The sequence below is a fragment of the Dermacentor andersoni genome, chromosome 4 (genome assembly GCF_023375885.2).
Source record: "Dermacentor andersoni chromosome 4, qqDerAnde1_hic_scaffold, whole genome shotgun sequence".
NCBI lineage: Eukaryota > Metazoa > Arthropoda > Arachnida > Ixodida > Ixodidae > Dermacentor > Dermacentor andersoni.
In genome coordinates, this window is record NC_092817.1 from 171,714,098 (window position 1) to 171,728,651 (window position 14,554).

Consider the following 14,554-nt stretch of genomic DNA (forward strand, 5'->3'; position numbering starts at 1 on the left):
GGCACCTAAGAGCTGAGCTCTCAGACAGAACCTTTTTGTTTCACACTCCGTCATGCCGCAAGCGCTTAGGTGCGTCCTGTGACATTTAGTCCAGAATCTAAGTGAGAAACACTATGCGAACACATAATTTTCGGTCAGTAGCAGCGAGGAACACGCAACCAGAATATATTGACAATGCCGCGGCCAATTGTGACTTGTCGGCGGGTTCCTGCGGAGTGCTGGCGTCTAGGCAAAGCACTGGAGCCAGTCTTCACCACGTGATGCTGCTCAACGAATAGCGGCGCTAGAATTTCGAAGGGGGTGCGAGCGGCGCGCGGAAAACGGTGGCGCAACTCTGCCTCCATGAAGGGGGTTCCCTAAAGAAAAGGAGAGTAACTTTAGTTTGGCGTCGCCGTAGGCGCCAGAATCGGGAGTTGTAGCGTATACGCGAACATCAAAAATAAAATTTGAACCACGCTTCATGGTGACATTCAGTAGGCGGAGCGTTTTGGGCACGCCCCATTCCTCCGTAGCCTTTGCTGTGCAATGCATTGAAGTAGCGGCAGCACTTTTGATGGATGTGTTTCACTGCGAAACACTCCGCTTCTACTGAACGCACTGAAGTATTTCTGGTAGCGAAGTAGTTTTAAAATAGCACACTTTAACTTCAAATGCATTTGTTCACTTCCAAAAAATGTGTTTCAGGGCCCATTTAATGTAATCTGGTGCGATGATGGTACCGTACTTATCCGAGACTACATCTAATACGTTGAAATCATTGCGGTAATGCAAATGCTCGACCTTCGTGCGGTGATTGCTTGAGAGCGACACCAGTGACAACTCGTGACGAGCCCTAAACTACTGCGAAATCCGCAACGAAAACCAGTTGCCCAGGTTACTGTCAGTCGCAGTTTCATTTGGGAGAACCAGGAGACCATTATGTTAATTCAGCTCTGTGCATCACTTTTGCCTTGCAGTGATGTATCGTGTAAGTGAAGCGAGTAATATTAAGTTCGGAATGCCAGAAAACTAGAAATAAGGATTCTGTGCAGATAACGTTGCACCATGTTATGTCATTCAGGGCGCATCCGGTGGACGTGTTTGTCTTCATTGCGTTCCACGCGGAGCAAGACTCGCAATACTCGGATTGCCGCATGGTACCACCGACCATACGCTCCACGCAGCTACTGTCTCTTTACATCCAAGATGAGTACCCTATTCGTTTGGTAAGTACCGTGAGCACCTCCTATTTGCTATGCACACGGGATTCGCAAGTACCATGCAAACTCAGTAGTAATGAATGTCCCTAGAAATATTAAAAATTGTCTTTATTGAATCTTGCATACTGAGCATTGCTTCCCCTTTCAGTTTATCCACCAAGAGGAATGAGTGTGATGTGGTCATATAGCACGGACGGCATTGCGACCGATTACTCAGGTTTAACGCCTCTAATTAGCGCTAGGACTATGAGATGCGCTGTAACGGGAGCGCTGTGGGTTAATTTCGAGCACCGGCGGTTCCACAAGGCGCACACGAATTCGGGTAATTGAGCCCTCGTTTCGTTCTGCGTGCGTCGGAGCGCGAGTCACCGCGGCAGGGAATCGAACCGCCAACGTCGCACCGGCCGAACGACGACGTGGCAAATGATTTCACCACGTGGCTCATCGTGACGGTGCCCGCTGTTCATGGCGGGAAGCACTGCACGTCATCACATTGACGCGGAAGCGGAATTATCCGAAAAACTAGGAAAAAGTATTAAGGCCGTATTCTAAAGTAATTTTTATTGCGGTGCCTATCCGTCAACGTTGAAAAAAAAAAGTGGCTCGTCCCACTGGTGTCTCTGAAGCTGTAGCCAGCACGAATGGCTTTCTTTTTATTTCAATGAGTCGTTCTCTTATCTGCCTTACTAGGAGCCAGCTGTAGCTGGGGAATTGCAAAAAAAAAAAAGAAAAGAACAAGACTCAAAATTAGTGGCTCGCGCTGGACTTTTCCAGTTGATCTTCTTTGTTATCTTTTGAGTAAGAATGCCAGTACACTAATTGAAACATCGCATCGTTATTACCCTCACAGAACTGATTTGAAATATCAGATTTACTCCATGTCGTGCTACTGGAAAAAAACGTTTCCCGTTCACCCACTGTCAATCTGTGCCAGCTACACCAAGCTACAGTTACACCTGGTGCAGAAAGGAGCTGCCGCTATCTTCAACTATCTTGCAAATTCAGTCCTCTATGACTGCCTTCAATTACTGCACTGTCCGGCTGCAGTATCCCAGTGGCTAAGGTGCGGGCTCAGTCCGGGTACTTGAATTTACGTGCACTTTGAAGAACTCCAGGTTGTCAATATAGATCCGGAGTCTACCCACTACGGCATGCATCTTAATCAAATGGTGATTCTGGCACGTAAAGCCGAATAAATAAATCTTGCGGCACTCCGCACAACTGATTTACTAAATTAATGCTGCAGCTTCTTTTAGTGTTGCTAGAGATTAAGTCTGCTGCTCGCTATTAACACAGCATATCTTAAAGCAATAAAGGTTTTAAGCTGACAACTACACACTATCGTGTTGTTGCGATCAATTGTATTTATAGGTAAGTTTCAACAGCTCTGTGTGTTCGTCTGGATAAGTCCGCATGGCTTTTGGGCATTGCTTCTCGTCGTGGGTGACTATTGTGGACATCTTGAAGAGTACGTTGAAAGTAACTCTGAATAGTAACTCGGCCAGTCATGAACGTCAGGACTGCCGACAGCAGAGAACACGCCAGGAAGACGAAAATTGGAAATCGTTTCTTTGAAATGGCACCGCAGTGCCGTCCGGTCAGTCCTAGATAGACAGAGCCACACGAAAGAAGGATATTGTGCACCACTCCCATGGCACGTTGAATTGCCCGCGGTCTGTGCTTCACGCCACAAGCCTGCGGTTCCATGGCCTTTCTTTCTTTGTCTCTCTGTATACGTTCTTTGTTTCTGGCTTTTCTCTTACACGTCCGCAAATTCCACGTAACTCATTTAGCGCAGTGTCATTCCGTGCTCGTGTTTCTTTATGGCGCCGTTAAAAAAAAAAACTGTTACCAGCTCGCGAAACTCTCAGTTTCACTTAAGTGTTGAAGCCGTGATAAAAGTGGTAGACACGGATGCCGTAGCTTGCGTAGGGGAGGCTCCTCTTGATGGCAGGTTTGGGAAACACGCCCCCCCGCCACGACGTTACTGCAAGTCCACCAGAAAGTTGCTTACGAGGTTTGTTTGCAACGTTTGTCCGAGCGCGAACAAGGCGGTGGTCGACTATCTGCACAATCTTGACATTCCCTTCTGTTCTTCCATACAGCCCCACTGGCATGGCCTCCATTTTATCCTCTTCCGTATCAACATTTATTTTACACATAAAAATGCTACGATCGTGGAAATTACTGATCAAATGAGGCTAATTCTTGTCATAGCGCAAATTTTAGATGACCGCATTAGGTTAAGCCAAACAGATGATGTTGGAAAGGCATGAACAACGCATTAGTGCCAGCCTGGATTATAAAGTTCCGCAGTCGGCACGCGCAGACGCTGGGGCCAGGTTTCCGTTTAGTAATTTGAGTGTAATACCCTGTGATCCTGGCAAATTATTCAGATCTTCTCGCAAAAGAGATGCTGGCGCAAAGATGTCGGTTGCACCATGTAATCAATTTCAATTTGGTTTCCTTGAGAATAGAAGAGGGCCTGAAAAAAATAAGTGTAAATTGTTTCACTTGACTGAGCTTCAAGCCCCCCATACAGACAAATTTCAGTCATACAGTATAGAATTGCACAGAAAATAAAGATATTCGGAAAAAAAAATTATATATATGTGTGTGTGTGTGTGTGTGTGTGTGCGTGCGTGTGCGTGTGCGTGTGCGTGTGTGTGTGTGTGTGTGTGTGTGTGTGTGTGTGTGTGTGTGTGTGTGTGTGTGTGTGTGTGGAGTACGCCATTCACAGAGTGTATATATACACCAGTGATACAGCATTACCGTGAGCATTACAAAAGCAAGCGTTCAACTTTAGAATAAAACAGGCAGCTATGAGATTTCCGAACTCCACAGTTACGACGTCAGTCCTATTGACCGGTTATTTCTGGCCAGAAAAAAATAGACTTATGTTACCATTTTCGGTTATCTTTCAGGACACGATTATCGCTGGCTTGACTTCCAAGGTAACTCTGTGGCCGGACGCAGTGTTCGCCTTGGCCTTGGGGATGGGCGGCCGTTGGTACGTGCCCAAGGACCCGCCTGCAAACGTCTCGCTCGGTGACGAATGCGCTCACGACCACTATCCAGCTGGCGACCAGATCGTCAGTATTACGAAGGTGGGCAGACTGTATCTCCTTGACTGGTCTACACAATGTGAAATGACCTATTTTACTGCGGTCTAAGTAACACATTCGTTACCTCAAATGTTCGGCTGCCCTGAGAGAAAGTGTTTGTGTCGCCGGGACTGCGCTCCATCCAAGCACAAAGTTGTGCTCGTGAATAAAGCCTTTCTTTGTCCTTCGTCTGCTTTCGATCGCCTGCTAGTCCCTGCTAACAACGATGTCCCTACAGAGGGCACCTGAAGCGATGACGAAACGGCAATGTCCCATACGCGCCAGATAAACGCACTTACGAATTTGTCCAGTTGCCATCATTCTCGTCAGCCTCACTCTATACGTATTGTCCGCTGCGTGTTATCAGAGAGCCGAAATAAACAAAGGACGTTCCGCCTTTCCTGTTCGCATGCTTAAAATGGATAACGGCACCGATTTAACGATGCTGTTAGTACAGAACTGGTGCTGTAGCGGGCGGCGTCGGCTACCCTGCAAAGTAAGAGAGCGGTGGGTTTTAGGGCACCGGCGATGAATGCCACCTATATTTAAAAAAAAAGTAGCGACAACTGCCGGCAGCGTCTCCCGGCTTGTGCCCAGCGAAAAAAGTATTTAAATGCGCGCGCCTGTCGCACCGGTCACACTGAACGACCGTGCGACATCAAGGGGCCGATTCGGGAGTGCGGCATTAATGGTTGTCAAAGTGGTTCGTTCTTTTATCATTTGCGTGTTCAAATTCAGAAGACCCCAGTAACTGCGAACGTAGTAATTGCAAGGTGCGAGATCACAATGTCGGGCGACATCGTGAAACCTTCACGCTGATTCAGAATGAAAAACGATACTTGCAAGGCGTCCGTCTCTGCTAGCTTCTCAAGGCGCAAACCAGGTGGCGCGCTGAAATCGATCAATCGACTTCCGTAATCAGTAATGAGTAATAAATCGCAATCACTCGACTTCAGTAAGAGGCGATTGGAGGATTGGTGGAAGAAAAGTAGGGAAACGACAAAAGACGGAGACGTACAATAGCACAGATGGCAACAGAAGATCAGAAAATTAAGGCTTGTAGTTCATAGTGTTTCTTTTCTTTTTCATTGTTTAACCTAGGTAGGACATTAGGCAGTATAATAGCAAGAGCTTGGTGGCGCAACCCACCGCCTCGTTCCAAAGAGCGCGCTCATAACATCCATCCATCCATCCATCCATCCATCCATCCATCCATCCATCCATCCATCCATCCATCTATCCATCAATCCATCCATCGGATCTTTTGATTTTGTGGCGAATGGACGCGCTTTTGGAGGCTCCATGGCGGCGACGAAATCCTAAGTTTTTCTGCATGCTTTGAGCTTGCTTCTGTTTTTTATTTGTTTCTTATTTACTGTTTTCTTTGCCTTTAAATAGTAATTGGGTGGGGTTTTTTATTCTTTCCTTTTTTTGCCTCTCGTATTTCGGGTGCGCGGGTGTGCTTCGTGTACATTTGTTTTGCAGGATGGTTAGAGCGCCCTTTCGTGCCACGGTGCTCCAACACGTGCAGCCGGGTGGGACGTTGAGTGATTGTAGTCTTTAAATGGTAGCTTGGAAGTGGCAAGACAAATAGCTATTAGTGGTTTTACTTTGCGCGTTTTGGCAGAAAAGTGAGAGCATGTCCGCGTGGTTGAGCGCGTGTGAGAGTGTGTCATGCCTTCGGTCTCCGCGGCATTGATTTTTTTCAAAGAGTGGTGAGAGTTGCTTTGTGGCATTTAGAAAATTTGGATCCTGTGCGTATCGGTTTTTGCTAAAAGGCACGTGCTCTGCATTGATATAGTATTATAGCATTTGCATCAGTAGTAGCATTATTACAGTAGTATAGTATGTGCAAAAAGCGGTGCAATACATGGCGAGAAAGCCGGTAAAGCAGGCAGTACGTGGGGGGTCCCTCAAGGCAGATGAGGAGACGGATGAGAATCGAGAGGGCGTCGAATCAACCAGCACACAATGTGATGTCGATACTAGGCTGCAGAAAATGGAGGCTTTCCAGGAAGAGCTTCTCAAACAGGTGCAAGAGCTCAAAAACGAGCTAAACAGGGAACATGATGCACGGAAGGTAGTTGAAAAGAAACTTGAAGCAACCGAGGTAAAGGTGAACAGGGCCGCCATTGTGACCGAGAATGTGCGTGACAATGGAACGGAGAACCCCGACGCGCCAGGCGAGGGAGGTTCAATGAAATACGTAGAACGCATGCAGGGTGATGATGGGCTAGCTGGAAAGAGCGGCGCCTTCCTTGAGGCCGCCGCGCGGGAAAAGCAGGAGCCCAGTGGACATTGGCCCTTGTCGAGTCTGGATCACGCAGAAAAGGACAAATGGAAGCAGGGAGAGGTAGCAGAGAGTGAAAGGGTGATTATAGCTGGCGACTCAAACCTGGCTGGGTGCTCAAAAGCAATTGTGGACAGGGTGAAAGGCGACAAAACAGTGGCGGGAGGGACATTTCCGAGGTGGACACTGGGTTCTGTCATGGAGCGAGCAAAAGAAAAGCTCGCAGAAAATGTCCACGTGCGCAACCTTGTCATAGAAGCAGGTGGGCTAAATGACGTCTTAAACAGGAAACGGCAGGACTAGCCCAGCGCTTGGCGAAGGGAGTGGACGACTTTCGCGAACTATCCCCTCAAGTGCAGATCGTGGTGTGCACGGTGCCGGAGGTGCCTGTGCGTGACAGTCACGTACAAAGAGCCGTAGTGGTTGCTAATGAGGCAATATGGAAAATTAGCCGAGAGAAAGGCTTCGAGGTTGTCGAAGTAAACAGGGAAGTGAGAAATGGTGGTGGTTTTAAACGAGACGGGATCCACTTCAATTACAGGATAGCACGAGAAGTGGGCTGGCGACTTGGTCGTCGCGCTGGTGCTTTTTTAGTGGGCCCGCGGACGCACAGGAGGTCAGAGTAGACAGTAATGAAGAAGGTCCCCCAAGGGAACATCAGAAGAGCATCGCCGTCGATAACAGAAAAAGGAGGAAATCAAGAAAGAGAGCTCGCCATGCAATAGGCTACATAAACATGCAGGGTGGCAGAAGAAAGGAAAAGTGGGCAGAGATTGATGAGCACTTACAAAGAGAACAAATAGGGGTGTATGCGGTTACAGAAACGCACCTTAGAGATTCAGAAGAGCCGCCAGTTATTGAGAATTATAGTTGGGAAAGGTGCAACAGAACTAAGTCGGAAAGAAAAGGAGGGGGAGTCGGAACGCTCATCTATCAGAGAGCCAAATGGAAAAGAGTAAATTCACAGTGTCAAGAGCATCTTTGGTTATCAGGTACAATGAGTCGGAAAGAAACTTGCACAGAGAAGAATAAAGAGTTCGAGGAATGGATAAGCGGTGATATTAAGGGTTTCGGGAATGGTGCTGAAATTGTCCTAGTAGGTGACATGAGTTCCCACATACAGGATTTAGATGGCTATACCGACAATAGCGGGAAGTCAATGCTAGACCTTTGTGAGCAACATAACCTCGTGATCGTGAATACAGGGCCTAAGTGTGAAGGACAGATCACGTGGGAAGTGGGAAACCGGCAATCGATCATTGATTACTGTCTGATGACAGAAGAACTTCATGATAAATTGAGAGTAATGGTCATCGATGGGGAATGGTTTAGCAGCGTAGGGAGTGACCATAAACACATCATTTTGAATATGGGATACGTTGTTCGGAAAGAGAGCAAGGAGAGCAAAATGGCCAGGGCAAATTTGAACGCTGCAGAAATAGGAAATATGGTCACTAGAGTGAGGAAGAACTTGGCAAATGGCCATGAGTGCGAATATGGTGAGCTTCTAAGTGTAATAACGACAGAAATACGGAAAGAGAAACAACATGTTCGTTGGAAAGGAAAAAAAGAAACCGAAAAGCTGGTGGAACAAGGAGATACGAGAAGCGATCGCCGAACGACAGAAAGCATCTCGTGAGTACAGGCAGGCAAAGAAGGCGCAGTTGCCACAGGATGAAGTAACCAGTAATTTGGAAATATACCGGCAGAAAAAGTCTATGATCTGTACAATTTGAAAGCCAAATCCTTCGGAATTACGGCATCAAGAAATTAACGCCGATGCATTAGGAAGCCTTTTTGTAGTACGAGAAAACGCGCCTTTGACAGAATATAATATGGAAGTAGTACACCATCATCTGTTCATATAAAGCCTAGGCCCCACGTCGGTGTTTAAAAAAAAGGAAAAGGTAAATATCCACATACAAAGCGTATGTTGTTCTAATTTCTCTTGGCGGCGTTGAAGTTCAAATGAAGCTGATCAAAAGGCGCAGTTCGAGAAAAAAACCCTCCGTTAGCTCTTTTTAGGGCACCACCTCCACCGTTGACAACCACAGTCGAAGTGATCGCAGCGGAAGGAGCTTCGACAAAGCAGTGCAACGCGGATACTGGCAGCTGTTGGGGTAACTCATTTACGAACTTCACGTGTCATAAACGGAACAACCAAATCCTCCAGGCGCGCAGTGCGCTGCGCGCCAAAGGAGCGAACGTTGGGACATGGCCTCCGAGATCTACCGCAGCGCGCGTTCCTGAAAATCGCGCACGGGGGTAGATCTCTGAGGCCATGGTTGGAAGCATGTGCTAGCTGTACCAGTCATAGATGCCGCCACTGTCGGCGCCCATGAGGAGCCGAGAGAAGGAGCGCTGGCATACGAGGCGGAGAGAGATGTCGTTAGTTTTAGACCCTTTAGGGGCTTTGGTGCAATAGCGATCAGGAGTCCAAGGTAGGTAGCAATAAAGAAGGTCCCCTAGGTGCACCTCAGAGTAGCACCGCACTCAGTAACAGAAAAGGGAGGAAAGCAAGAAAGAGAGCTCGGCATGTAAGAGGCTACATAAACATGCAGGGCGGAAGAGGAAAGGAAAAATGGGTAGGTATTGAGGAGCAGTTCAAGAGACAACAAACAGGGGTGTACGCGGTTACAGAAACGCGGCTAAAAGGCTTGGAACAGCCGCCAGTGATTGAGAATTATATGTTTGGGAAAGGTACGACTCAACTAAGTCGAAATGAAAGGGAGGGGAAATCGAGATGCTTATCCATCAGGGAGCCAAACGAAAAAAAAGTAGATTCAAAATGTCAAGAGCCTTCTTGGTTACGATGCACATTGAAAATATCACGTAGCTACGTTTGGGTGGATGTCAGATTTTCCCTTTGTTAACTGCTTCTCTCCACTTTGCGGGTTTCTGCAGAACTATTACATCATGCACAACGAGAGGAAAGAACATTTGGCTGGGAACGCCTAAGTGCTGTTATTAGGTGTTTCGGGAATGACGGCGAAATTACTCTATTAGGTGACATGAATGTCCACATACAGGATCTAGATAACGATGCCGACAACAACGGCAACTGAATGGTACATATTTTTGGGAAGCACAACCTTGTTGTCGTGAATAAAGGGCCTGAGTGTGATGGGCAGACCAATTGGGAAGTAGAAAACCGGAAATCCACCATTTGTTACTGTCTCATTACGGAAGGAATTTATGATAAGTTGAGAGAAATGGTCTTTCACGAGGAAGGGTATACCTGCATAGGGAATGACCATAAATGCGGCATTTCGAAAATCGTATATCAAGTTGGGCAAAAGAGCAAGGATCACAAAATGCAAATAACAAATGCAGTCACAAGAGTTGAGGAAGTACTTGGCAAATGGCCAAGCAAAAGTGTATGAATATAATGAGCTTCTGAGTAAAACAATGACAGAAATGCGGAAAGAGAAGCAACATGCTCTTTGAAAAGGCAAAAATAAACAAAAAAGATAGCGGAACAGGGAGATACGAGAAGTGATCGCCGAATGACAAAAAGCATCCCACGAGCACAGGCAGGCAAAAAAGCGCAGTTGCCACAGGATGAAATAACCAGAAAATGGGAAATATACCTGGAGAAAAATTACATGGTTCCAATAAAGGTTTATGCAAAAATAAGCAATGAAAGTGAACGTCGGTTGTCAGGAAAACGCGAAGAAAGGAAGGCCGTGCCTGGAATATTTTGGAACAACATAAGCTTATTAGGAAGGAAGTCTGGAACAATCCAACAACATATCCTAGACGAAGACAGAAACTGGAAGGGGACGCGGCATCAAATTACATCCGAAAGATCACAGCCGAATCTTTACAAGCCAATGAAGAGGAAAAAAGAGAATGAACGATAACCAGACGGAAAGGAGCTGGTGCTGACAAATTTGAACTGGAAGAAACCCGAAGAGAAAATTCCTAAGCGCACAGCCACAGGGCTAGACGAGGTTCCCATTGGGCTGATTAATGAACTAGGATCAAAAAGTAAGGAAGCTGTGGTGAAAGCAGTGGAAAAAAACTTTAAAAGATAGACGAATACCAGACAGTTGGCGACAAAGTAGAATGAATATTAGTTTATAAAGGTAAGGGGGAGAAAGACAGAATTCACTCGTATGGGCCGTTGACCATTACATCAATAATAAGCAGGTTAGCAATGCAGGCTATTTAAAGTAAAGCTGCAAGCATTTTCAGAGAATAATGGCATATTGGGAAAACTTCGAATGGCTTCAGAATCTGTAGGCGCCTTGATGATTATTTATTTGTCCTTTATTAACGCGACAGCGTTTATGAGCGCGTGTCGCAGAAAAGCCGGTGTAGGCGGCGTTGGCCGTCAGCGAAAAATCCCGGAAGGCAACTCATCAATAAAAAACAGCTAGCAAGATGGGCTGGGTGCGAATCCAACCAGGGTCTCCGGAATTTGAGACGAAGACGCTACCACTCAGCCATGAGTTCGATGGTTCAAATCGCGACAAAAGGGCCTCTAATGAATACGGTGTCGCCTTAGAAACGGGCCGTAGAAAGTTATACTGCGCTGTACATCGGTAATTATGAGCATGTAAATTACAGAAGTCGCAGTTAAACGAGTAGCGAAGTACGTTTTCCGCTACATTTCTTCTGAGCTTGGCGCACACGCAGAGCCATATTGTGGGAAACACAGACGGCCCCCTCCTCGCAATGTACGGCTCTGCCCTGGCAGGTAGCGCGCCACTCGCCCGCTTCTCCCTTTCGTCTCGTTTTAGCGTATTGGGGCCGTGCGGGGACCGGTGCGAGAATGCCCAATACCCTTGCGTTTAATAAGTTTTCTCGCTCTCTCCACTTCCAAGTTCCAGCGTGCAGCACCTACAGACGCCACGGCCTTCCAGCGGCCACAGAGACTGACGTGCTGTTTCCGGTGTGTGCACAGCTCCCTGCGCGGCGAAGCTTGCTGGGAATAGACACCCTATAAGCGCCCGCTACAACGCTGGCAACTTCACTGAGGACTGCCACCTGTCGTGCAAAGTGAAGTCTATTAGGCCACATCCTCCCTCTTTCTCTATCATCTATCACTTCCCACTCCCTTTCCCCTGACGACGCTTCGCCGTGCTCCCTCATGGGTTGCAGAATCAAGCGTCGTTCCTTTCTTTGGATAACTTTCATCACTCGAACTCTCGTGCTTACGCGACGCGGCACCTCTTTCCGCTCACAGCGCAATTCCTAAGTGCAGCGTCCAATGCGGGACGCCTCTGACGTGATCGCTGCTCCGTAGCGCGTCTGGTGGGAAAGCGTCCCCTGCGATGTGTGCCGTGTTGCTGGCGAGGAGTCATGCGTCTGCGTGGTGCTCCCAAGCGAGATAGAGGGCGGTCCCATCAAGGTGTCAGACCCATGATCACGTCCGCCTTCATGGCGCGTCGCGGCCCAGCTGTCCGTGCCGATTACGGCGTTTGGCTCACGTAGATCGTTTCTTCCTCAGATACACCGAGTTGTTTTGTTGCTCAGGCGCACGTTTCGTCTTTGTGTGACTGAAAAGCATGCCGAGCGAATGAGTGGGCGCTGGGAACGGGGTGCGATAACGCTATCGCGTTCCACTCTTGAAGGCGAAGCTTAGGCGTCCTCCAAGTTATTTGTCATTGAAATATCCAAAGAAGAAAAAAGTCCTCTATATGTGGCTTTTTTAGACATTTCCGGATTGTATGATGACGTAGACCGCAACATTTTCTGGGATATTCTGGAAGGGGAATGCTTAGGCGACGATTGTCTACAGGTTTTTAGGGAGATTTACCTAGAACATACTGTTTTCGTTGAATGGGAAGCGATGAGGAGCGAGAAGAAAGTTGATATCAACAAGGAACTGAGGCAAGGGTTCCCTTTGTGAAGATGCAGAGGGCATTAGAAGGAAGTAATATCGGGTTTAATCTCTCATACAAACAGGCGGGTACAATAGTAGAGCACCAGCATCCAGGTTTGTTTTATGCGGACGCCATTGTGTTGCTAGCTAATGCAACGTTTGGGTAATATCTCTGGACAGGAAGCCGATAATTTAGGTCTACAATTTAGCGTGAAAATCAGGTGTTAGGCTATTTTATGAAAACAGTCGCGAGAAAGAGTCAATACAGGGATAGGAAATACTTCGGATAAACGTATATAAATACCTTGGTGTAAGAATAAACGAAGGCAATAAATATATGGCAACACAGGAAAAAACAGAAACACCAATGAGGAAGAGAAATGCGGCTATAATGGAACGCATACCACAATGTTGATACTATAGGTACGAGGTGCTCCGGGGTATGTGGAAAGGCTTAATGGTTCGACGACTTGCATTTGGAAATGCGGTTCTTTGCTTGAAATCAGGCATACAATCAGAACTCCTTGGCATCCAAAGGTCATTGGGCCGCACGCATTGGGCGCTCACGGGAAGACTACAAGTGAAGCTGTGCAGGGTGATAGAGGCTGGACAAGTATTAAAAGTAATATTGATTATGAAGAACCACTGTGGAATATGGAAGAAAGTGAATAGACTGGGAGAGTGCTCAGTTATCTGTACAAGAAAAGCATCGATTCACAGCGGAGGAAAAGAACTAGGAAGTTTACCAGCAAGCATACGGCCTGTAGGGGGAGCAACACAGCAACAAAGACGTCAAGCGGAAAGTCAGAGATGCTCAAGTAATCCCATGGTTGGCGGCAATGGAAAAGAAACCTGCCATGTGCAACTACAAAACGAAACACGACAGAAACAATTTATGATAACGCAAAGGGCAGCTCATTACTTTTCGAAGCGAGAACAGGATGCCTTTGAACACGCACTTATAAAGCGAGATACAACAAGGAAAAAGAAGCATGTGCTTGTTTCGGTAAAGCTAGGGAAACAATGGAGCATGTCTTACTATAATGGGAAGATATTTGTCCAGCGGTCGATTTAGCCACCTCTGGCCTTCTCGAAGCTCTTGGGTTCAGCGATAGCAGGGGGAAAGTAAACATGTCTGGAATAGAGAGTTTTAAGAGGCGATTGGAAGATTGATGGAATAAAAGTAGGGAAACGAAAAAGGAAGGAGGCGTAGGAAAACAAAGTAAAAATTTGGGTTGATAAACTTTGGTGATGGAAGCACTCCGCGTTTTTTGTCTTGTATTTTTCTGTTTTTAACATAGATAGGACATTATGCAATAGAATAACAAGAGCTTAGTGGCACAAGCCAACGCCCTGTTCCGAAGGCGACGCTCATATCTTCCGTCCGTCCGTCCATCCACACGTATCTCAGAGGTGAAGTAAAGCCTTTCGGTATATTTTAGTGATCCAGGAACTTCAATCGTGGCTGCTGGGTTCAGCTTTGACGTACACGTCATGACACCATTCTCACGACCGTAATTAAAACCAGAATACTGTTGCGACGCAACAGACGCTTAAAAGGCATGGCGCAAAGGAAGGCGAAAACGGCCATTTGGGCTTGGCATGAGTTGGTTTCCACATTGGTCTCTGGTTGTGCTACTCTTCCAAATACTTTGTAATCAACTCCTTTGTTTGTGTCTCTCCACACGCAGCAAGCCCCTGTCGAACTTCAGGTCAGGTCATTCCCAAGTTCCAGCGCTCGTCCTGTCTCCTGTCACTCCGTCGTCGCTTTGTTCGCGCTGTTATCATTATGAATGTATACCAACTCGCCTAACTTTCCACCTTAATACAGTCAACGTGTAGGTGCTATGCTAGGGCCGAATCAGACTGGCTACGATCATGTTATCGCTTATGGCAGTCGCCTCCTCTCGCCATCAGAGCGCAACTAGTTTATTACCGAACGGGAATGAATTACTGTTTAGGCAGTGGCAAAGTTACGTCCTTACATTACGGACGTGCATTTTCCTTAGTAGGTGACCATCATGCCCTCTGCTGGCTTTCAACCTTTCAAGTACCGCAGGGACCGACTAGTTCGTTGGGCTTTAAGGCTCTAAGAGTTTTCATATTTTGTGATTCACAAGTCCAGACGCCG

The 14,554-nt window shown here is 47.0% G+C and overlaps 1 protein-coding gene across 1 annotated transcript in view; it reads left to right on the forward strand.

Moving 5' to 3' along the window:
- The first annotated feature begins 1,066 nt into the window (after positions 1-1,066).
- The window catches only part of LOC129384751 (uncharacterized), a 28,330-nt gene continuing 14,842 nt past the window's right edge, over positions 1,067-14,554 (forward strand). Inside the window, exons 1-2 of the mRNA XM_055070353.2 lie at positions 1,067-1,205; positions 4,124-4,306. Coding sequence (XP_054926328.2) covers positions 1,134-1,205; positions 4,124-4,306 — 255 coding nt within the window. The 5' untranslated portion in view covers positions 1,067-1,133. The remainder of the gene's footprint in view (positions 1,206-4,123; positions 4,307-14,554) is intronic.